Source organism: Taeniopygia guttata, chromosome 8 (assembly GCF_048771995.1).
Source record: "Taeniopygia guttata chromosome 8, bTaeGut7.mat, whole genome shotgun sequence".
Lineage (NCBI taxonomy): Eukaryota > Metazoa > Chordata > Aves > Passeriformes > Estrildidae > Taeniopygia > Taeniopygia guttata.
Genome location: NC_133033.1, coordinates 29,526,242 through 29,549,203, shown reverse-complemented (window position 1 = coordinate 29,549,203; position 22,962 = coordinate 29,526,242). Strand labels below are relative to the sequence as shown.

Sequence of the window (22,962 nt, the reverse complement as noted above, 5' to 3'; positions counted from 1 at the left end):
TTGCAGCCGGAGGTGGCGTGGCCACAGGCCAAGTTACATGAGTACTAATAAAAGAGACTTTGTGGAGGAGCCAAGTTAGTTCTTGTCCCCAACCAGTGGTGCCAGAGAGTGCTCAGAAAGAGAGGACAGTCAGCACAGCATCTTTCCTTGCCCTGGGAGCTGGGCTTTGGGTGAAATGCAACCTTCTGGAGAATAAAAACACATTTTTAAGCCCTTTCTTTACTGCTGTAGCCCAGCCTTAGCCCAGCACATCTCCTGCTTTAGATGTCTAAGGCTGACTCATCTGAACATTTTCCCTGCTATTCTACAAACTCATCTGTGACACCTTGGAGTCTGATTGTCATTTTCTCATCACAAATCATGTGCTTATGACCAAGTTGTGGATGTACTTTCTCAGACAAATTTGGTGGTGCTATTCAGATGTTTAAGATCAAAGCGAGTGTTACACACCATCAAAAACATGAACCTTATTTCTAATCTGAATGCAGATAAAATTAAGGTAAAGGAGATGTAACAGCTACATGAAAGCAAAGAAAAAGACAGCAAGTAGACACCTTTTTTTTTTTTTGCCATTATGCTGAAATTGAAGCCCAGAATTTCAGAGCTAAAGGAAATCTGAATGCAAGAAGAACAGCAGAACCTGCATCCCCTTAACTGTGCCCTCCAGCAGCACAGTGCAATGAATGCCACAAGCTGACAGCTTAGTGTGGACACTGCCCTGGCATGCTGATGTTCCTCCTAATGCACATCCAGGAAGAGTTTCATGGCTTTTCCAAGGATGGGGGAGCAGGAAACACCAGGAACACATCGTGGGCCTGATGGAGATGCAGGCTGCCTGCACAGGGTTCGTGGTGAGGACCCAAGGCAGTGGAGGATCCCTTCCACCCGTGGTCACCACGATCTCTCCTCCTCCAAAGCCTGGCTGCCCTCTCACACAGTCCCAAAGCTGTCTGACCAAAACAGGCACTGCTTTCTCAGCCAGCCAGAATCCCCCTCTGCAGACCCAGCCATGCTAGGAGAGGGAGCTGCCACATCACCAGGATGCCACAGGGACATGGATGCCCTCTGACTTTGAGGGGAGCGTGGCCAGGAGTGGTAAACTCCATCCAGGGAGCTCCAGACAGGACAGAGGGACTGTTTTAAAGCATCCCAAACGAAACTTAGCCAATGCTTTTGCATCTCTGCCAGGCATTCACATAGAGAAAACACCTCTGTTTCTAACACCAAGTTGGAAGCAGGTTAAAACACCAGTTTAATACTTTAAATGGAAGTTAAACTCCCAACATACTGAACTGTTGGAGAAGAGTCCCTTCGCCTTTATTGTTGGAACAGAAATCCCTCTGCTCCTATTACCAATTTCCTCACCTAGAAATCTCCCAAAGGCTCTGCTGAGTGTTGTGACCCTTGTCCCTACAGGGATCTCTGCCTGGTTCCTAGGAAGATCAGCTTGAATGTCACTTTTCTTTTGGTTCATTGCAAATTTGTAATAGAAATAAATTAAACACAAATAACACTTTCATTGTTTCGTTCTTATTGCAGCAGTAGGAGAGAGTTCAGCTTGTCTTTGCTGGGTCCTTAAAACCACCAGTGAGCAATAGATTCTCCCAAGGAGTCATCCCCTTTCTGCAGAAACAGCCTAAAAAGGTATTTGGGAAAGTCGAGCGCTTGTGAAACTCGAGGATAACTTGATGCAATACCAATGAGTTTTCTGGAGCTGGAGAATTACCAGAGGTGAGCATCTGGTGAAAAAGGGAGGGGGGGAAAAACCCTTACATAGTGGGAACATCCCACGGGCAATGTGATGTCTGCACAAACTGCTTCTCCAGCAGAGAAATAACAGGCTGATGTACACAGCCTGGGGGCCTCCAGAGCGAATCCTGGAGGCATTTACCCACCTTGAAGGGCTGGGAACAGCTTAAAGAGCTTTCCAGAGGAACCAAGACTTTGTACACGCATGCACTTGAAGTTCCATCAGTACTTTCAGCAGTCTCTAGGTGGGTGCTCCCAGCCCCTCGCAGCCGAGCACTCCAACCTACAGCTCCTCAACCCATTCCCCTCGCAGGGCAAGGGGAATAACTCCAGATAAAGCATAAAGAGTAATCGCAAAGTCCATTTCCCTAGAGCAGCCGCGGTTCCTGCGGCCAGGGCTCGCTCACGGTGGGCACAGGGGTGTCGCAGCCCCAGCCCTTCTCTGTCCCCCTGGGCAGCCTCCCCTGGCTAATCTGACACAGCTCCACACGATTATGGTGGGATCTGTGTCACAAGGGCAGGAGACAGCCCCACAAGGCAAGGAATTAGCCCTCTTAAGAGTTTCTAGGGAGGTGTTTCATGTTTGAAAACTAATCCTCCACACCCCCCCATTCCCCCCCCCGCCCCAGCAACTTAATAAAAATTAAATTGGAAAGATGCTTACTTGGTTTGATGCCGTTCTTACAATGAAGAGATTCAAGCCACCACACACAGACACAAACATGCATCTCCCAAATGATCCACTAAACTTCAAAGCGGAGCGCAGCGGTTTGACTCAAGCCTGCAAAATTTCAGGCAGCCTGGTCTGGCTGTGCGGAAGTTCACAGCACATAAAACCACAGGACAGCTTCAATCACACGGGCACTGTAGGTTACAGCCACATCCGAGCTAGGTTAAACACGGTTTTAAGTTCCCTTTACACCCTCCTTGCCGCCGCTGCGGGATCAGTTCCTCCCCTTAACCCAGAAGGCACAGATCGCAAACGCAAGTAAAATACTTACTGCCAAAGCCCGCAGGAAACTTAATGAAGTGAGGATAATTCCCATACATGTTTAATCCTCAGTTCATCGCTCGCCTTTCTCGACACAACTGCCTCCTCTTGAACTTCAGAGCTGCCTGCGCCGCCGGGTTCGGGGCATGGCCGGGCAGGAGCGGGGGCTCTCGGAGGGTGCCGGGGCAGCTTCCTCCAGCCGCGGGCTCATCCTCGCTCACGCCGGCAGCAGCTCGGGCTGAGCCATCCCCTCGCTGCCCGCTCAGCTCCGGCTCCTGCGCTCGGCTCCCTGCGAATTGCCGGGCGGCATAATCGCCCGCCTGAGACGCCAATCAATGCACGGCGGCTCCGCTATAGATCGGGAATTGGGAGGAGGGGGGAGCAGAAGTCGTTCAGGGGAGGAGCGTGGTGGGAAGGAGGGGGGGGTTTGCTTTTCCACCAGTGAAGGTTCGGTGCGATGTGTTGGGTGCAGCAGCTCCCCGCCGTGTGGAGGGTCTCTGCGGCCAGGCAAAGGAGCAGCCCTCGCCACCAGGAGTTCCACATCCCACGCCAAATCGTGCCTCAGCTGCGCTCCCGAAATCGCGTCACGGCCCAGCACCCCGAGGAAATGCCAGGCTGAGGAGGAGCAGGACCTTCCTGGGGCTAGCAGGGCTGGCAGCTCGACTCTCATCCCAGCCGCACCCAAAGGAGCACAAAAGACACGCAAACCACACCAAAAGCCTCGTTAACCAGCTGCCGAAGCTGTGTGGGGTGAGAAGAGGTGGGACACGGGACAGAGCGCGGGGCAGGCTCAGTCCGTGCTGCATACAGTCAGTAAAGTTCTCAGCAGAGCTTCAGGCAGCCCCAGACTACATCCACAACTTCAGTCCAATGCCCAGCCCTCCCGACAATGAAGTTCTGCGGGAAATGTGCGGGAATCAGCAGAAACAAGCAGGCAGCTGCCGGCCGGGGCAGAGCCACATGCGGTCCCCAGCGCTGTCCCCTCCAGTGCCCGGTGCTCCGGACCAGGAGCAGCCCCAGTTCCCCAATTCCCAGATTCCCTGGCAATCCCCCAGCCCGACTCCTGCGGTTCTGATAGTCTGAATATCATGAGAGGCAAAGATACAGCACAGCCCACTGATTCTGGACTCTGATCTGGGAAGCCTCACATGAAGCTACCTCAAAGGAATGGAGGAGGGAGCAGTGTTGCTGGAGATCTGCATTAATATTGTGCTGGAGGAGAAGGTGGCTTGCAGACGTGTCACTGCCACCAGCCACATGGCAGAGAAAGGGCTCAGGGCTAGCCAGGGGCTTTGCCTTCCCGGGGGGACCATGGGGAGCATGACATGCAAGCAGCAAGACAAAAAGAGGGAAGAACACATTAGGATGTTTGGCGTCCTACAAGGGCACTTGGCTTCCTCTAGGCCACCCCAGGACCCATTTTACCCTTTGGCATAAAGCGTGTTGGAAGGGGAAGGCATGGACTCTGCCAGCCCAGAGCTGTTCAGAGCACCCAGCAGCAGCTCAGGCAGATGCTGAATGAGGTACAGTCAGCCCTGAAGTATCACGTCTGCAGGAAAAGGAAAGTTGCCCTTGTTAGCTCTGTTTCTTCCTTTGCTCTCAGACATTGCCACATCCATTTATCTCTAGCTAGAGTTTAGGCAAGGGAAAGGGTTTTTCCTTTCCCTGATACTAACAACCTTTATTTTTAAAAGGTGATTTTATTTCCTCCAATTCCTGCTCTGCATTTGCATGTGGGGACTTGGTGATGTGCAGTATTGGGAGGACACCGTGGCATGGATGCACAGCTTTTTGTGGGCAGCAGGTACATCAGATCAGCTCCAGGACTTAGAGTTTACCTGGGAATGGGAACTTAACACTTGGGAGTGCATCTCCAGAGACCAGAACAAGTGGATAACCTGCCTGCTGTCAGGAACAAGGAGGTTTGCAGGCAGTAGTGACAGCATTCTGTATAGCCCATTAGCTGTGGCCTAGCTTTACACACACCTTCTTTGTTTTCTCACAGTTAAAAAACCAAAAAAACAACCAAGAGATCAGTATTCAGAGTAGGTTCTACTGAGGCAAAAAAACCACCAAGCAACTGCAGTCTTGCAGGGGGAATACAAACAGCAGAGATCACTCTTGTATTTTCTATCTGGCCACCTTTCACATCTCATTTGTTTTATTGCACAAACATTAATGGCACTGCAGAACTGTTTTCAGAGGAGGAGAGGCAGCTGAGCACAGATCCCTCTCATTGGCCACAAGTTTTGAGCCCAGGGGAAGGGAGACCAAAGGGTTTGATGACCAGCATGAGAGCACAGCACAGCAGCATCTGACTGTGTAGTGCTGTGTCCTGTCCCTCTCCTGTTCAGCTGAGCTTGCATCCTGCCCTGCCAGCCCCCAACATACAACAAGGCCATCCCAGTGAATGTTCTCAGCTCACGCCAGTCCTTCCAGTGTTCACAGCTGCATCCAGGTGCAGATGTAGCCACAGCTCCTGTTTCAGCGAAGGCTGCCCCACACTCCATCCACCCTGTCTAACCCAAGCAGCGTCAATCCCAGCAACCACAAGGATTTCTAACCTGTTGGCAAAGTTTGCTGTTTCAGGATAACACTGGCTTTGCCTCCAGTGCTGTCCTGTAACAGCCACGCTGGGGATCCTTGTTAGGAGCAGGAAGCAAAAGCCAGGCACCAGGCAGGGATACCTCAATGCCCTGCAGGCAGAAACCCAGGGCACTGCTGAGGAACAGGCTGCAAGGTGGCTTGTTTCAATCTCCTGATAGAAAATTGGATTTCTCAGCAGGGCAAGTGTTTTTTTCCTCTGCCACAAGACCCAAAGAAACATTTTTCAATAACAAAAAATATACTAGCAAACAACCTGCTTTCAAAAGAAGTGATGTTTCACATACACACACACAAACATACCCACTCAGTAAGATCCAAAAGTTCCACACAAGAGGGGGACTTTGTGCAGCCCGACACACGACTTGCCAGAGGGATGTTTCTCTGATCTGCTGTCATGGGAAAGCTCTGGCATGCCTGTCCAGCACCCATGCAGAGATGCAGTGTGGCCGTGTGCCCACCAGCACTCAGAACTCGGACGCTGTTTCAGACAAATCCACTCTTGCACACCAGTTTCACTTCCACCTGCCACGCCAGCCTGGCTTGTCCCTTGCCCTCAGGCTGGGCAGGAGGGTTTGTTCCTGTTGGAATCTGTGGTATTGATGATTCCGAGATTGTAGAAAGTCTCTGTCTTTCTGCCCCATTGCCAAAGCAGAAGCCATAATTGGTCTGTGCTGGTTTCAAGGTTGTTTATTCTGTTTATCTCTAACACGTTCTGCTGCCCTGCCGCAGCTCTGTCCTGCAGGGCAGCGTGTGGGGCTCTGCCCTCAGTGGGATGGTACAAACATTAAATACCAGAAACTACCTGTGCTGGATTTACAATAATGTGCCAATATCTGTCACCTACGTTGAACAGTGTGTCCCCAGCCTAAACCAACAGAAAAATGCCAACACCACAGTGAAACATGGAGGGCATGAAGAAGGAGAAAAAGGACAAGACACACCCAATTTCCTGCATCTTGTCCCTTTGGACCCCTCATCTAGAATCCTAAAATTTTACTTTTGCACCCATGCCACATTTAATTATTACTTATATCAAACACTCAGAGCTTGTAATTCACCCTGTAAGATTGAAAACTCTTTTCCCTGGACAGAGATCACAGACAGTGTCTCTGGGGGCTCTGTCCAGGGGGGTTCCTGACCCCTGCCAGGGTCCCAGGCCTGCCAGGGCAGCCAGAGGGAAGCCCTGGATTCCCACATGTGCCCTTGCCAAGCAGGGGCAGAGGCAGCTGCATGCTCAGTCCAGCCCTGGGAACGGGGAGGTGTGAGCAGCTTTGCGTTCTAAGCACCAGCCGTGCCGAGGTTTAGCAGTACCATTTATTCTCACCCACCACGCGGGATCTCAGCGGCTTTAATTCCATGCTAATGAAGTTTTAGTAGGGAATTATTTTTATTGATCTGCCCAGAGCAAAGAGCCTGATTTTAGACCAGCTCTGTCAGCACCCCCATCCCCACAGCTCTTTTCTTTCTTTGGGAGAGGGAAGAAGACAAAACAGCTCTGAGCTCCTTAAAAAGGTTGGCAGTCCCAAGCAGTAAGTGGATTACTTTATTGATTTTTAGCGGATCTGGGTTAGTGAGTGCTTAGCACTGCAGAACACATGCACACACAGAGCAACTTCAAGGAAACCCCTCCAGGCCCTTTCCTCAGGCCAATCAAGCGGCAAGCAATTAATTTAGGAGACTACCATGGATTTTGGAGCGTGGAGAAGTTCCAGTCCCTGCACCCAAGTCAGTCTGTGACAGACAGACTCAAGCAGCCATCCCAGCCTCTCTTAAGCCATACTGCAGGACCTTACAGAGAAAACCCCTCAGTTTCTTGTAGAATAGCACAATTCACAGCTTCAGAGTATAAATGCTTTTTATTCCCCTGCCTGTCCTCATTGCTGTGTAAAAGGAGAAGACATTATGACTGCCACTGTTAATTTAGGAGGGAAAGCCATGGCCATGCTGCATCCAGATGGGATTCGGGGCTGCCAGGGGGCATCCAGCAGCCTCACGTGGGGGCATCAGTCAGAGCAGGACTCCTGACAAAGCAGAACTGTTCAAGCCAACAAGATGCTAACCTTGTGTTGGGATCCCCAGCTCACTCACTCACCTCCCAGTTACCTTTCCAAGGCCACTGTATTTCTGAGTGTGCTGGAATAGCATCTCGAAGAACTCCTCCACCAGTACTACTCCACCAAGCCTTTTAGGGCGCTGGTCTCTGGAGCCTGACTGCATAAGGGCCTACAGGGGAATAATTTTATCCCACTTTACACCAGAACTAGGAAAGCTGGAAGGTAAATATGGTCCCTTTTCATTGAACTAGGGAAAAACCCAAATATGTTCAAGAATTCCATCAAGCCTCACCCCATCCTTGTTTAAAGGCAAAGGCAGTCTATGTACATACTGAGGTCATCAATATGGCCAAATAAAAAGGTTGCAGCTCTTATAACCCCACAGCTGCACATTCATCTTCCTCCTGCCACACTGCTCCAGAGTAGCAGAATCCCAGGGAAAACCCACTTCCTGTGGGGTGCTGGTGTTAAAGCTGGGGCTCCCTTCACATGGCAAATGAGGTGCAATAAGGGCTACCAGGCTGAGCACCCCAGGAGCCAAAATGCCCATTCTCCTCCCTGCTGGCCTCTGAGGGTGACACAGACACCAGGTGACCTGCTCAGGGCCAAAGAGGAAGTCAGTGCCAGGGCAGGGACTTGAAACTGGATTTCTCCAGGCTGGCAAAGGGGATTGAGCCAGCCTCATCCATGTGCTTCACTGGTCCACAGCATTGGCCTGGGACAGGCACAAGTCTCCAAAAGCAAGTTGTCTCCCTGGAGATGGAGAGGAAGGGAGCTGCTGCATCAGCCCTTCCCCATCCATCCCTGCCCTTCCTCATGTCCAGCAATAACCACAGACACCAAGCTAATGAAATTAGGCCCAGAGCCCCACCGGGCTAATGCAATTACTGACAGCAGCACATTCAAACAGCAGCACCACAGACACACCTGCAGGAGCACAGCCTGCCCTCTCCTTCTCCCCGGGAGAGATAATCCCCTGAGCCCCACAGCTGCCATCCCCAAGGTGTCAGGGCCACCATCCCCAGTGCCAGGCTGCTCCAGGGAGGGAGGGCACTGCCTACCTTGCAGAAAGCACCGTCCCAGTGCAGCCAAGCGCAGCCTCTGAGGGCAGATTTAAAGAAGCCTGTTTAAACCTTGGGAGACCTGCAATTATCAGCACCGTAATGAGGCCCTGGACACTAATCAGCGGTGTCACCGAATCCTCTTACGCCTGCCTAAGCACCTCCAGCAGCTTTGCTGGTTGCAGAGCCCAGCTGCCCAATCCTGCAGGGAATTACCTCCGCAGACAGGCACCAGTGGTGGCACTTAGGTATCTTGACACAGATGAAGGTAAAGAACTCCCAGGCATTTGTGCAAGGTGACAGAGATACCTGACAAAGCCTCTGCCCAGCCCAGAAGGCACCTGGGCCAAGCCCACAATGGAGATGCACTGGAGTTGATGCCTTAGGATTTAGCTTTTATATTTTTCAGACCCTCTGCTGCTTTTGTGTATAACACTCTATAGCCTGTCAGCTACTGTTCTCCCATTTTATTCAGACAAAATTCCTCTCTGGGCCTGAAACTCAAGGCCACCTTATAGTCTCAAGCCCAGAGAGATGTAAATGACAGTGAACTGGGGGAGCAAACTTGGAGTAAATTATTTCATTACCTGAAGCTGTAATTGGAGGATTAACCCCTGATATGTAAAGGGACCAGATTTTTAACTGTATGAAAAACTCGTGACCATTGTTCATCTTGGGTGTAGCCTCTCTGGGAGGCTTTTGACTGCCCAAGGTGCACCTATTTGAAAACCTTCAATAAATACCTGCTTTTATTCTCTTAGTCTTTTCCAGCCTCTGTTCCAAGCAGCCACTCCAAGGCATCAGGGTGAACAACCATTGCTTAACCAGCAGAGATATTTCCACGCTGACACTCCCTGAGATGCAAAGGGCAGATTTACTCCTGCCAGCTGTGCCCATCAAGACGAGGGGACGCTCCAAGAAGGTTTGGAGCCCCCAAGTGAGGTTGGCAGGTGACCCCGCGTCGCGGGGCGACGTGCTCCGCGCGGCCGCTCCGCCTCACGCTCTCTGCTCCAACAATGCACTCTTGAATATCGTGAGGGCAGCAAAAACAACAGGTCCACTATAATGCTGCGATATCCTGAGGCAGAAAATCCATTGGGAGCCTAGCTAGAGAGAGTTGAGTCAATTAGACACTTTCTGGGGCGTCAAGCTGCCAACAATCCCGGCCTTTGTAACCATGAAGAATCACTGCCTATGTGCTTCCCAGAGACTCCTCCTTGCCAGAGCAGAAAGGTCAGCAGCGGTAGCGTCATGGAAAAGCATGCAGCAAAGCATTCCTGGGAAGGTGGATCCAAAGAAGCGGCCATTTGGATCCTCTGGAAAATAATATTTTGTCAAATGCGTTGGCTGCTTTGGGTTGGGCTTGCGGGGGAATGAGCAAGCCCATGATGCAGGGGATTTGTGCTGCAGCACAAAGGGGTTTGGGCATGCATTGTATCCTGAAGCAGTGGTGGGGTTCAGAGGGTGGAAGCTCAGAGTTTGGGAGTTCACAGCTCCCTGACTGCTTTCAGACAGGTCGTTCCAGCTACTTACCTTTCCTGGAATAAAGATCAGAGAGACAGAAAAGGAACCACAGTATTCCAGCTGGGAGAGTCCCCCAACCCTCACACTTCAAGGGAAGCACCTCATGTCTCTTGCCCATCATCCAAGACAGCAAACTGTGCTGTAAAACCAGGATTCCAGGCTGGATGAGCACTGAATGAAGTGAGGGTTTCTATGTGCAAGTGCTGATGTCTCTCAGATCTAAAAGCAGGTCTCTGACAAAGGGGCTTTGTGCCCAGAAGAGATTTTGTTGGGAAACGAACACTCAGCTCTTAAGTTCACCTTAACAAATCATTTGGTGTTCAGCAAGGGATAGTCAAAGGACAGGTGAAGAAAAGTTCACTTGATACTTCCTCCATACCACCCTGCAAGCAAACTTTCCATTCAGAATGCCTGAGAACACACAGGTTGTCATTTAAACACAAGCCTATCTTTACCCCTGCTGTTCACATGATGTGAAGCTGAGATTTCTGCAAAATGCCTGAAAATAGTTAGGTTATCTTCCTTCAAAGAAAACTACACCCTGACCAAGATTTCCAGATTTCCTCATCTGCTGAAAAAAAAAAAAAAAAAAAAAAAAGAACAAAAAACTAGGGTTCTCGGACAAATCTTGAAAGACACAGCAATTTCCCAGTTTTCCCACAGCCATTCTTCAGACAAAACATCTCAACAGAAAGTGTTCCTTGTCCAGGTTAGCCCTCCATTACTGCTTGTAGGGACAAGTACTTTAAAAAAATCTAAAAGGCAACCCTCGGCCACAAATAAATAGTGATTTAGAGGCTTCTTTGCCTCGCTAGAAACAAACTACCTATGTGAAACTTGATCCCCATACCTATCTCTGCAGAACTTCTGGAAAACTTTCAACCCCTTTTTTTCCCCCCTTGATCCTGCTCAATTCTTTATTATCTTTTTGCTGGATTTCTGTGAGCAGATTTGTTGGCCAGAGGCTGAGCTGGTGACACAGGAGGCATCTGCTGGACTTTGCATGGCTCACCACAGACTGGGGAAGGTCTTGTCACAGCAGTGCCCTGCTCAGGGCCACCAAGGGCCACCACCTGCATCCTCCCTGGCAGGTGGCACAGCCTGCTGTGCAGCTGGGGGGCTTTGCTTGCTGCTCTCATGCTGTGCCATCCCCACCTTGATGCTTTTACATTTCCTCCTGCTTCAGCAAGTGCAAAACTCCGGAGACAACCTGTCAATCTCCATCACGTCCGGCTGCCTCAAACGGTCTATTTATACCAGCCAGGCAAACGTGGCTGTCCTGGAGTTCAAGGTAACAGGGGTTATTTCTGCTTGGACTAGCTCCTTTCTCAGGGGAGGAGGGCTGGAGGCATCCAAGAGGAACATCCACATCAAGGGCTAGCACCACTACCTTCATGGCTGAGGGCACAGCCATGGGTCCCCAAGGTCCCAGCCACAACAGCCAGGTCCCAAAAGCCCAGAAGGTTGATATCTATCAAAAGACATCTGATCCCAGGTCCCTCTGGGTCCTGCCATGAGACAGGGGAGCTCAGCAGGTACTTTTGGATTTCTGATTCATGTCCTGCCCAAGAAAGGCCACAGCTTCAAGCTTGTTCACACTGAGTTTCTGCACGGAGCTCTGCCTGGATCAGGTGTGAGCCTCTGACTGCACACTGTCAAATTAATGCCACAGTGAGGGCTCCAGCTTTCTCTGAATCACTCCTGCCTCTCCTTATGTGTCTCCAGCAGAGCCTGCTCTCTGGCAGCCAGCAGATCTGGTCCAGGATAAAGCCTGCCTTATCAAATTGGCCCCATTACAAGAATTTGAAAAGATCTGAGGAAGGAGAGGGCATTTATGGCAAATTAGCACTATGGGTTCACATGGCCACAGAGCTTTAGATATGGACCAAGGGCCCAAGAGTCACATCCACCAAATCAGCACGGCACAGCTCCAGTCAGCACTTCTCAGCCAGCTGTCTTTGGAGTTTAGTCCTTGCTCCAGTCAGTGAGGCATTGCCTGTTAGCCACAGTGGGAAGCTGCTCCTCTCACAGGATTCCTGGAGCTCCTCGGGAGCCAGACAGCTCACCTGGATCCCACTCCACTCCACTTCTGCAGGTGCCATTGGTACATTTAACCCCTTTTAAAGTAGATTTCTTCCCATTCATTGGGTCCCCTGAGAGCAGGGAAGGAAATCAAATACCACTAAAACTGAAAGGTGTCCTCAAGGAGGGAGAGGCAGGTTTCTTAAGGCTTTGCTGCCTCCTTTCATGCACAAAGATATCCCCTTTCTGTAATGACACAGGATTCCTGGGGATGGGTCTCCTGAACTCCACTCAGGAATTTTAAGCAAGACTTGGAACAAGTTTCCATTGCTCCAAACACCCCAATCCAGCAACCCTGCCTGTGGAAGCCCCCAGCTCACACCTATGATGCCTCTGAGTCATCAGGGAATAAAAGCCCCACACCACATCCCCCAGCCAGTAAACCAGACCCCATCTTTGCCCAGAGATACAGACATGGCCATGCTCTGGTGCAGATGTTCCCACCATGAACACCAAACCTGGGGACACAGCCCAGGCATGGCAATGGGAAGAAACGAAGCACAACCCAAGCAATGAGGCACAAAATGAAGTATTTAATATGAGCAAACCCAAAGAATCCCTTTGTGAACTGGCAGTAAAAAAAAGGAGAAGGGGGGTATAATGAGCTCAGCCCTCACTGTCCTTGCATCCACTGGTGGCCCAAACCACTCCACTCTTGGTAGTTTGTGCCTGTCCTCTAAGCCATGCAGACATTTCCATTTCACAGAAAAGCAACAGGTTCATTTTGAGGTCATCTCTTGATAGGTATAACTAATTCCAGCAGACTCTGCCAGCCCAGTCTGTTTGAGATGCAGAGGACCAAGCCTCCTCTTTGCCTTGCCAGCACAGACATACAACTCTCATCTGTCCTAGCAGCTGTCCTCCTGGGACTCACCTCCTGGTGGCCACCAAAGGGAGACAAACACAACAAGAAACTCAGCCAAGATGTTCTCCAGCAAGAAAGGTTCCCCTGCAGAAGGTGTTTAAATCCCCTTGGTGCCCTGTGCAGCCCAGGGGTGGGTAAGGAGCCAGCTACAGTGAGCATCCCTTCCCTCATCAATGCCCTCCATTGCCTTTCATCTTCTCTTTTCTAAAGTTACATGTTCCCCTGTACCAAATGGAAAATCCACTGGTATTTAAAGCTGTGGGAGCATGACAAAATTCCCCATGCTCCAAAGAAAGGACCAGCCCAGGATCAAGGCAGGGACAGGCCACACCACACATGACAGCCCAAGAGCAAGGAGCAAACACATGAAGAATTTGCAGGGATGTGGAATGACATTTGCTGTCAAATATCTGCTCTTTGTCCCTCAACCTTTTTGCAGTAGAAAAAGAGGGAGAGAAAAGAGCAGCAGCCACACATTTGGGCCCTGTCCTTTCAAGCCTTTGAGCAGAAGGAGCAGCCTGTACACAGCAGAAGCACAGAAATGACCTGGGATGATGTGAGCATACTCAGGTACTGGCACTGCACTCATGTGCACGGACTTAAGTCAGCTTATTAAAGCAAGCCCTAAAGATCAGCTTCTCCACAGAGCTGTCTCCTCTGCCAGCCAGACATATCCCAGCTGAAAAATCTGGAGCCCGGTCCCTTTTCAGGCCTTAAGTTTTCCAGAGCAGCAGCACACCCTGAAAGGCTGATAAATTCACCAGTCCTAGGCACAGTCCCAGGGTCTGTCCTGATGGTTGCAGAGACTGGCACTTCCCATCAGATAGTTCCCAAGCAGAGATTGGGAATCAGCACAGGCCAAGGAGTGTTCCCACCAGGAACTCTGGGTATTTAAGAGCCAAGCCATATCCACACAAATTAGTCTCCACGGCTCATTTAAGTAATGAGGCTTTTAAATCACACCGACCTACTAAACCTCGCAGCCCTGGTACCTAAAATCCAGGGCAGCAAGGACCCAACACTTCAAGCACATCATAGACTGTGCAAGATACAGCCCTCAGTGCCCTGAGTATTTTCCTGAATCCCCCCAGGCATCTGTGCCCAGTGGGAAGCTTTCAGAAAGGAAAGATCCCACAAGCAGAGCAGACTCAGGAAACACATTTACCTTCCATGCTTTGGCACACAGAGCCTCTGACCCAGGAGAACCAAGCAGCAAGGGAAGAGGAGTATTGATGAACCCATGGTTAGGTGAAAAGGAAGAGCTAAAAGAGTCAAAGGCCTCAGCTGACTCCAGGAGACACACCTCTCTGACAAACAAAGCAATCCTGTTTGGAATGGCCAAGAGGAGCCCTGCTGCCTTTTCCTGAGTGGAAACCAAACCTGTCTGTGTGGCCTGGCTCCCTGAACCCCAGGCAAGGAGACCCAAAAGCAGAATCTCAGTCAGTGTTCTCTGCCTCTCCCACTCCTCTAGGAATTTGCACCTTTCTGTGCCTTCCTATCACCTTCAGGAAAGGATCTCCCAGAACCTCCCCCATCATCTCTAACCCTCCTCGGAGAAGAGCCTTGCTTGTGTCTCTGATGGGCACCTTGCACAGCCACTCCCTCATTCCTGGTCTTTGCAACAAGTCAGCAGTGAGAAAAAGGTCATTTACATCTGTCACCATCTGTGTGGCAGTGGACGGGGCCAGGGCTGCCAGAGAACAGCCAGAAGTGCTCTGAAGGGATGTCTGTGCAGATATCCTTACAGATTTGGGGGCAGCCTGTCCTGGAGCACAAGGTTATCAGTGGTGGGAGATGCTGAGCAGCTGAGGGCAGGGGCTGCTGGAGGAAGGACTCACTCTGCTTCTATCTTCCCTGGATGTATCCATCATTTTTAAGATGGACAGACGTTTGGCCTGGCTCTGAGTGCTTTTTACACCCAGGACAAGCTCTCACCCAGCCCACACAGCTCTGAGCTACTCCAAATCCAAATCCCAGCCTACACACAGAGAGCAAACAAACAAACAAAGAAATAAATAAACTCACAGACGCAGGTTCAAACCCCAGCATCCATTTTTCAGCCTGGAGAGGAAGGCAGGGAGGATGCTTGACATGAGATGTGATGTGAGCACTCGCTGCCATCCCTCTGAAGCCACCTGCCCCATCCCCTGCTGCGCAGGCACAGCCAGCCCCGGGGCCGTGTGCCCTGTGCGTGCGGGCGGTGATGGATGGCTCCCCAGCCAGCACACAGCCCTCCCCAGGGCTCAGCCTCTGCACGAGAGCCCTGTCAGGGCCAGGGAGCATGGCCCAGCTCAGCAACAGGGCTGAGCTCTTCCCAGCTCCCTCCCACCATGGGGCAGCGGCGCTCAGATGTGTGTGATGTGGGGTTAAATCCAACCAGGGTGGGACAAGGCTCTTTGCATCTCAAGCGCTCAAGGTGCTGCTGCAGTTGTGGAGGAGTCTGTGTTGCCCAGGTGGTGATTTGCCAGGGGACAGGTCCACAAATGCTCCCCCTCCTCCCTCAGCAGCGCTCAGTGCCCTGTTTCACCACCCAGAGCATTAGGAGGGGGGAATATTCACACGCTCCAGGGTCACTCTTGGCTTCTCTGGTCACATATCCTGAAGAAAACTCACCCTAGAGCATGTGTCAGACCCAGCCTGCCTGCGTGCTGCCATTCCCCCAAACACAAACCCCATATCCTGGCTGCAAACCTGCCCCCAGCACCCTGCTGGGGACAGGGGACAGGGGACAGGACCCTGCTGTCCCCTCCTCGCCTCTGTATGCCTTTAACAGTTTGCTGGATTACCCATTGCAACTAAAATAACAAAGCTACAAAAGAAGAGGGCAAACAGACTCGATATTCTGCAGCAATTAGGGCTAACCAGGGGAGCAGGGAGCAGGGAATGAATGGACAATGGGGAGGGCAGGGACGTGGCAGCCCGGGCTTGGACAGGCTGGGCACGAACTGTCCTCGAGAGGCCGGGTCCAAGGCAGGGAGCAGCGAGCTGGACGTAAGGAAAGCAGGGAGATGAAAAGGGTTATTTAAACAAGCACAGGGCAGTCCCCACAGGGCCTCCCTGTCCGCTTGGCTTCATCACAGAGTGTCCAGGGAAGAGCAGCTCCCTCTTTCCCCCCTCTGCCAGCCCTTTCAGGTGGCGGGGGGACGCTGGCAAGCTGCGGTGGGGTCCGCTTAGAAAGGAAGGAATCCATTAATCTCCCTGGTAATTACTGCCACATATGGATTTGCACAATTACACTTCGTTAATTGGTTATTACAGGCAAGCCAGACCGATTGGGCAGAACGGCTGAGCTTTAACCCCTTCACTGCCCCTCCAGGGCCAGCCAAACATCGAGGCAGCCAAAACAGTGCTGTACTCTCCTGCTGGCTCCCAGGCAAAGCACAACCCTCAGCATCCAGACACGACATCTTTGCTCCCATGCCTTCCTTTCCACTGGGGATCCCAAAGAAATGGGCTCAAGGGGGAAGGAGTGAGCCTGCACCTCAAGACAGCTTCATCTGCTCTGGGTTTGCAGCAGACACACCACGGACTCCCCAGGGTGCTGAGGAGTGGCAGACTCAGATTTTGTTTGTTTTTAGAAGGAGACTGAGATTCCTTGTGCTCTTCGGCTTTGTGCCCTCAAGCCCAGCAGGGCTGGTGCCAAGGACTGAAGAATCTCCCCCCAAGTCTGTCTCAGTCTCTGAACTCAGCTTCTACAGGAAGCTTCTACAGATCTACAGGATCTGCAGTGTAATGTTTTTCTTCTTCCAAACACTCAAAACAGAAGATTTACTCTAGCAAGAAATGCATACATAACCAGAGTAAAATAAGATGTAACAAAAAATACAGATAAAGCCCTTGCAAAACTCTTAACAGCACAGGACTTCTGCCAGGTGGGAGTGGAGGCAGCCTGGCCTCCCCACAATGCCACTGTCACCTCTGCTACCCCTCCCAGGTAGGTAATGGACCATCCAAAACCTGGCCCCAAAATGTGCTGTTCAGGACCCAGCAATGTTTCTGGAGAAAGCTCAGAAGAGGCAGGACGAGGTGAGAGCAATTTCTGCCAGAACTGTATCAAAGGCTTCCCATGAAAAAACTGTGACAAGAAAGCAAATAAGAACTTCCCAAAATCCCCACAGGGCAGAAGGGATCGTGTGAAGAGAGAGATGTGCTCAGCAGCCACTGACATAAAGGACAGAGCAGGTACTGGCATCCTGGTCCTTCAGAGCTGCTGCACTGCCCCTTGGACACAGGAGAGGGCATGGAGGAACTGCTCCAGACAGCTCCTGTCTCTCCCAAGGGCAGCCCAGCGAGGCAGTGCCTTCTGGCCACCAGGACATCCCTTAGCCCAGGCAAGACTGGCCCAAAAGTCTGACTTACAGAGCCAGGCATCACACCAGGCACACGGTGAAGGCTTTCTGCTCAGCTTCTGAATCGCCCCAGCAAGCAGCAGCAGCAAGGAAAGAAACCATCATCACAGCAAGGTGAGAGAAATCTAATTCCAAACCACCCTCTAGCCTCATCCTGAGGGTAAAAAATGTCCTTGGGGCTTTGGCTGAAGCAAAAAGCATCTGTAAACAAACACATTCCCACTCTTTCCTCCACTGCTGTCACTGCAGTGATGCCTGCTACAACACTCTGGGTTTGACTTAGGAGTAACCTTCTCATTAGCTAATTAAAGTGCTTTTAATGTTCCATCTCCACTGCAAGGAGTAGCCGAGTAAGAAAAGTCTTCTCCCTCGGAGGTCACTGGAGTGACATGAAAGTTGCAGCAGGAGTTGTTCCTGTTGTTCCATGTCAGATTAAGCCCTTTCCTGACCCAGAGATGGGGCAACTGAGAGGCATTTAAAAAACTTTTATTCTATTTCCAGTCTCAAGTGAAGGGTGAGACAAAATAATTCATGCCATCACAATCAGAAGCCAATTATTTCCTAATTACAATACACTATAAGAGTTTCCTGGCCTATCAGCTTTTTGCCACACCATGCTGTAAACGCCTTAAAGCCAATCATCTAAAATTACCCCTCATGGGTCCTACTACAGTGCATCTTTCATAGTTCTATTTCTCTGAAGTACCTAGTCTTATTTGCAAAACCATCCTTTGAAACCTGTTTCTAGCTCCATTTCTCTCTCAACAATGTCCATGGACACTTCCAAGTCAACATTTCTCATCTCAAAGTTTACATACAGATGCACACTATGTGAACCTTCTGTCAAGCTTTAAGAATTCTCTACAAATCCATTTGCCACAGTTCCAGTCCCCTGTGATTTCCCAGCTCCCTGACTTGGCCCAGACATTTATTTCTCATTCAAAAGGCAGCTCCAAGCTCGCTGTCTGAAGGGGACCACGGCACAGGCAGCATCTCCCAGCTCCCATCAGTGGTTTTGGGTGTGCGTGAGCTGGTCTCTGAGGGAGGGAAAGGTTGCAGACCTCTTCCCTAAACCAACTGCCTCTGCAGCGCTCAGAATGAATCCTCAGAGCTGTCAGGGGGAAGAACCTGCAACTGAGCTTAGAAAGGTCAGCTGGGAAAAGTCAGGATGGGAAGGATGCTCACTTAATTGACAGATGCAGAGGGGAAAAAGCCAGCCTGGGAGTACCTGCAGCTGGTTTGGGCAGCACACACTGGACTCCATCTCTGGGCTCTGCTGGCTGCAGCTGGTGACAAATCCTCTGTGGATCACTCCCAGACAGCACTCTGGGGTCTAAACCTGAAACTGAGACTGGGGCTGAGCACCAAGCAGGGATCTTATGCAGCCTTCCTTCGTCCTGAGGGGTGAAAGTAGGCTGATAGGTTTTTAGAGCTAGAGACAAGAAGATAATTTTCTCTCTGTCCTCCACTTACACATCTGCCCAACACTGGTTGGTTTTGATTTCCAGAGTTCAGAACTTGTGCGAAGACTGGATCAGTTCCAGTGTTGTGCCACTGATGTATAGTATCAGGCAAATAGTGTGCCTGATGATGCTAATTAAACTTGATATTGATATGGATATGTGACATATTTACTAATGAAATAGCAAGAGTGGTAGCTGGCTTATATTTCTTGTGACTTGGAAAATATAAAGGCAAGTAAATATATTCCTTTTGGTCAGAATATTGATACACACGTATTTCAAAAAGCTCATGTGCAGCAGAGGCGGTGAAACACATTGAATCAGGTCAAACCCAAATCAGGTTCAAAGGGATCTGAAATTAATTAGGCCATTAAGACAGTTTTCCAGTGGAATTCCCTCTCTCTTTGTACATACACACACATATTTAATATATTTGACAAAATCAATATTTATCTAGGGAGAGGTTCAGTTTTTAGTGAACCATCACTCTGTTAAAAGTATTATTCTCATGGAAAACTCTTGACTAGTTCTACCAATAACTGCCACCTGTTCTTTTTTACCCTTTATGAGCTGATGGCCAGACCTCCTTTAGTATAAGCCATTAATAAACACAGTATCCCCCCCTCACACACACACACCCTGAAAACTTTCCTTTTCCTCTAGTGCAGAAGAAAACCACACACTCAGGGGTCTGGAAGAAACACAGAGGAACAAAAGCTCAGCTTGCCCATCTCCCTGCCCTAAATCAGAGACCTTCAAGGACAGAGCTGCCACCTCCTCCCTGAGCCCATCTGTGCCATCACACCTCCACCATTCCTGCTAAACAGCTCTTCCCAGTGTCTGAGCTCTCCTGCAGTGGAGAGCACAGCACAGTGTTAGGAGGGTTTCTTTCCAAAACTGCACCCAAATTCAAGTCCCATAAGGGCTCTCAGCAGGCACTGATGGCCAAAGGAGCAGCATGCCCAGGAGTCTGGGCACACCCCACAGCTCTTGGCAAGCTCAGTGGTGTCCCCTGCAGCCCCCCAGCCCACAGCTGAGCCCGGGGTCAGGCAGCACTTACAGAAGTGAGGGAAGGATCCTGTCTCCAGGGAATAAGGAGCCTGCATGCCCGGCTGCATTTCCAACCCGTGTCCTGTCTCTTCAGCAGACTCAACCATGAAGGGAGGTTTGGGATCAGCTCCCTCAGCAGCTCTGGGCTGTTGGAGAAAGAGAGGAGTATTTACATATTACAGAGCAGTATCTTCCCAATCTGTCCTAAGTTACAAATTTACCTCCCAGACCTTGACCGGGGCTGGGGTTTCCTGTGTTTGCTCTTCGGGCTCCTGTCTCTTTGGAAAGCAGAGGATGTTGCAATGCCAGGGGGAGGGCTGGGGAGGGCTGGGCTGCCTGGGAAGGGCCCTGCCACGCCAAGCAGTCGGTCCAGAGCAGCTCTGCTGACAAAGTGTCTCCTGGAAGCCACTTCTCTTCTAATCCCAGCTCCTAAAGGAATGAAACCAAGCCAACAACTGCCATCCATACGGTCTGAGCATCTGCCTCAGTTCTGCTTTCCTCCTTCTCTCTGCCAGTTGACTGTTTTTTTCTCATCTGCACCAACTCTACCTGCTAACAAGCATCGAGAAGGTGGCAGTGTCAGCCACATCACCACTGGACTCCTGTGGAGAGCAAATGTAGCTGCCTTTGCCTCACCGAAGCTGTCTGAGGACAATGGGGGCAGGTGTGAAGGCAGCAATGTTCTGTACACACTCCTGGGCAGTGTCCCTAGCTCTTGCAGGTGACCTGGACAGACCCTTGTCTCCAGGAGGCTTTCAGAAAACAACCAGCCTTGTGCTGTGACCGGTTTTTCTGGTGCTGAAGTTAGAGCCCCTGGCTTTGTTCCTGCGCTCTCTTATCTCTGTTACATTCTCTAACCATGCATAGACATCTTCGTGTTTGGATTTTGCCAGTCCTGATGGAGAAGAGCTACAGGCAAACAGCATTCCTCTCCCCTGTCTGAACTGATAATCTTGGTATCTCATCTCCTTGGTGCTCTCCTTCAGGCTGTGTCAACAAGGGTGAGATTGCTCTGCCTCCACTGCCCCATCCTGCACACTGTGTGCTGCCCAGGCTGTGGTGCAGCACAGCTCCACCAAGAATTCCTCTGGGGTGCCAGCCAGACCTGCTGGGGGGTTTAAACCACCTCCCTCTTCTAGATTTCTCCACCTTTACAGCAACAAAACACGCAGGTTCCAAAGTGCAGAGTGGTCTCAAGATATTGCCCTCCAGAGACTTTGAGAATCTGGAGCCTCTGCACAGCTGAGATCAGCAGCCAGGGCACTGCCAAAGCCAAGTTAGGCCACACAGCCCCTTCCACATCAGTGCCAGGTGCCAGGACACCTCCTGCAGGACAGGCAGCCACAGGGAGTCCAGCCATGCAGAGGGTGCCAAATCGCTGGTTTGGTTTCGCTTGCGTTTTCAGGAAATTCTTCATCCGAAACGGCAACAAATTCCTCAAATTCAAGTTCTCATGGAGCTGAAACCCTGCAGGGCAGTCTGGATTGAAGCCAGGAGGTGAGAAAAGAGACTCCTCTTTAGAAATTCAGTGTGCTTCATCAGCCACAAGCATTGCCCCTCTTATATCCTTGCACTGCTGTGGGGAAGATGGATCCAAACTCCTTAGTTTCTTTCTTTATTTTGTTTTTAGCCAGGAAAGGCTTCCCAGCAGTCAGATCACTGCTCAGAGACTCCAGATCCCCTTGAATCTGCCAGTGACCTCTCAGATCCACTCTGGCTTGCCTCCCCAGCACCCACAAGCAGCGAGATTTCCTGAGCTGTGGTGCTCACATCCCTCTTCCCACCCCTTTCCCTTTCTCAGACCTAACACATTACAGCAGCTGCCAGGGCATGGAGCTGCTCCAGAAATGAATCTCCAGTGTGACATGGCACAGCTTTAATTCCATGACAGGAGCCATAAGAAAGGCTGCAAAACAGGGCTCCCTCAAAACCTTAAACCTTCACTTGAGGCATTTTGTGTGGCTGTGAGCAGGAGAAGCAGGACATGAACTCTCCAAGCACACAAAAGAGCTGAATCAACGTCCTGTTGATGAAGTCCAGCCAAACAAACTGATGATGGACAGGACTGTGGGTTCTCATGTGCAAGGGAAGCATTTAGAATGATACCAAAGGAATTATTTCAGCCCCATGGTGACAATACCCACCCACTTCCTTATTCTGTTTTATTGATCTTGCCCTAAATACATGTGGCTGGAGGAAATTATGCATAAATTACTAACAAGTTTTCTTGCTCCAACATAGACTCACAACTGCCCTTTGAAGGGGAACCAGGAAAGACAATGTGTGAAAGGATAAAGGCAATGAGACAAGCTTGGATGTAATAATCCCATGTGAATGATTATTGCTGCAACTAATGTAATCTAATAATGAAGAATTTACACCAGATGTCCCCCAGAATATGCCAGGCAGACTCGAGATTCAGCAGTGGATCCATTTCTAAGGAAACCTTGTTAGGAGGGAAAAAATAATGCTGTTGTCTGTTCATCAAATGAGAGGTTGTAGACCTTTATAGTCAGAGTCTAACAAAAGCCTGCCTTGCAAAGCTTCCTAGAAGGGTGTTCAGCAGATCTGATTGTCCATTTGTTTTCAGGTGGAATTCAAGGGGTTGGGTTTGGCTTAGAAAGCTTCTAACAGAATAGGAGCAGCCAGTTTCAGCGCTGACACCAGGATCTCCCCTGCCTCTCTCTGGAACTCAGAGGGAGATTCTGGGACTTCAGGCTCCAGGGCAGATGAATAAAGAATGGAGAATCACTTACTTTTATTTATTTTGAACTTGAATCCCTTCAGCTCTATCAAGTACATCCTTAAAAGAGTGCTCCATCCCAGTCCTGTTCATCCCTGTCAGCTACCAACTGGCCATTGATTTCCATGGCATGTTTGGCAATCAGCCAAACCAGAGGCCCAACATCCACAAGTCCTCTTCATTCAAAAACCACTCTGAGCTAAGTGTAAAAACAGGCACAAACCAAACTTTTTACTCTCCCTCCTTGCCTCTGTTGCTTATTCATCACCTCTTTGAAGGTATTTTGTACCGGTATTCTGGCTGCACTTCTGGGTTTGAACTGCTGTTCATAATTCCTCTTTAGCAACCACTGTTATCTAAGTAGCTCTGTGGGATGAGGGGGGAAGGAAAGCTTTAGCAAGATCCAGATCCACTAAAACACAAA

The 22,962-nt window shown here is 50.4% G+C and overlaps 1 protein-coding gene across 3 annotated transcripts in view; it reads right to left on the bottom strand.

Annotated features, from left to right (window-relative positions):
• RXRG (retinoid X receptor gamma) overlaps positions 1-19,949 on the bottom strand; it is a 39,399-nt gene extending 19,450 nt beyond the window's left edge. The window contains exon 1 of one of the 3 annotated variants that reach the window (XM_072932439.1): positions 19,806-19,949. In XM_072932439.1, coding sequence (XP_072788540.1) covers positions 19,806-19,902 — 97 coding nt within the window. In that variant the 5' untranslated portion in view covers positions 19,903-19,949. 3 annotated transcript variants of the gene reach the window in all.
• Positions 19,950-22,962: the final 3,013 nt, after the last annotated feature.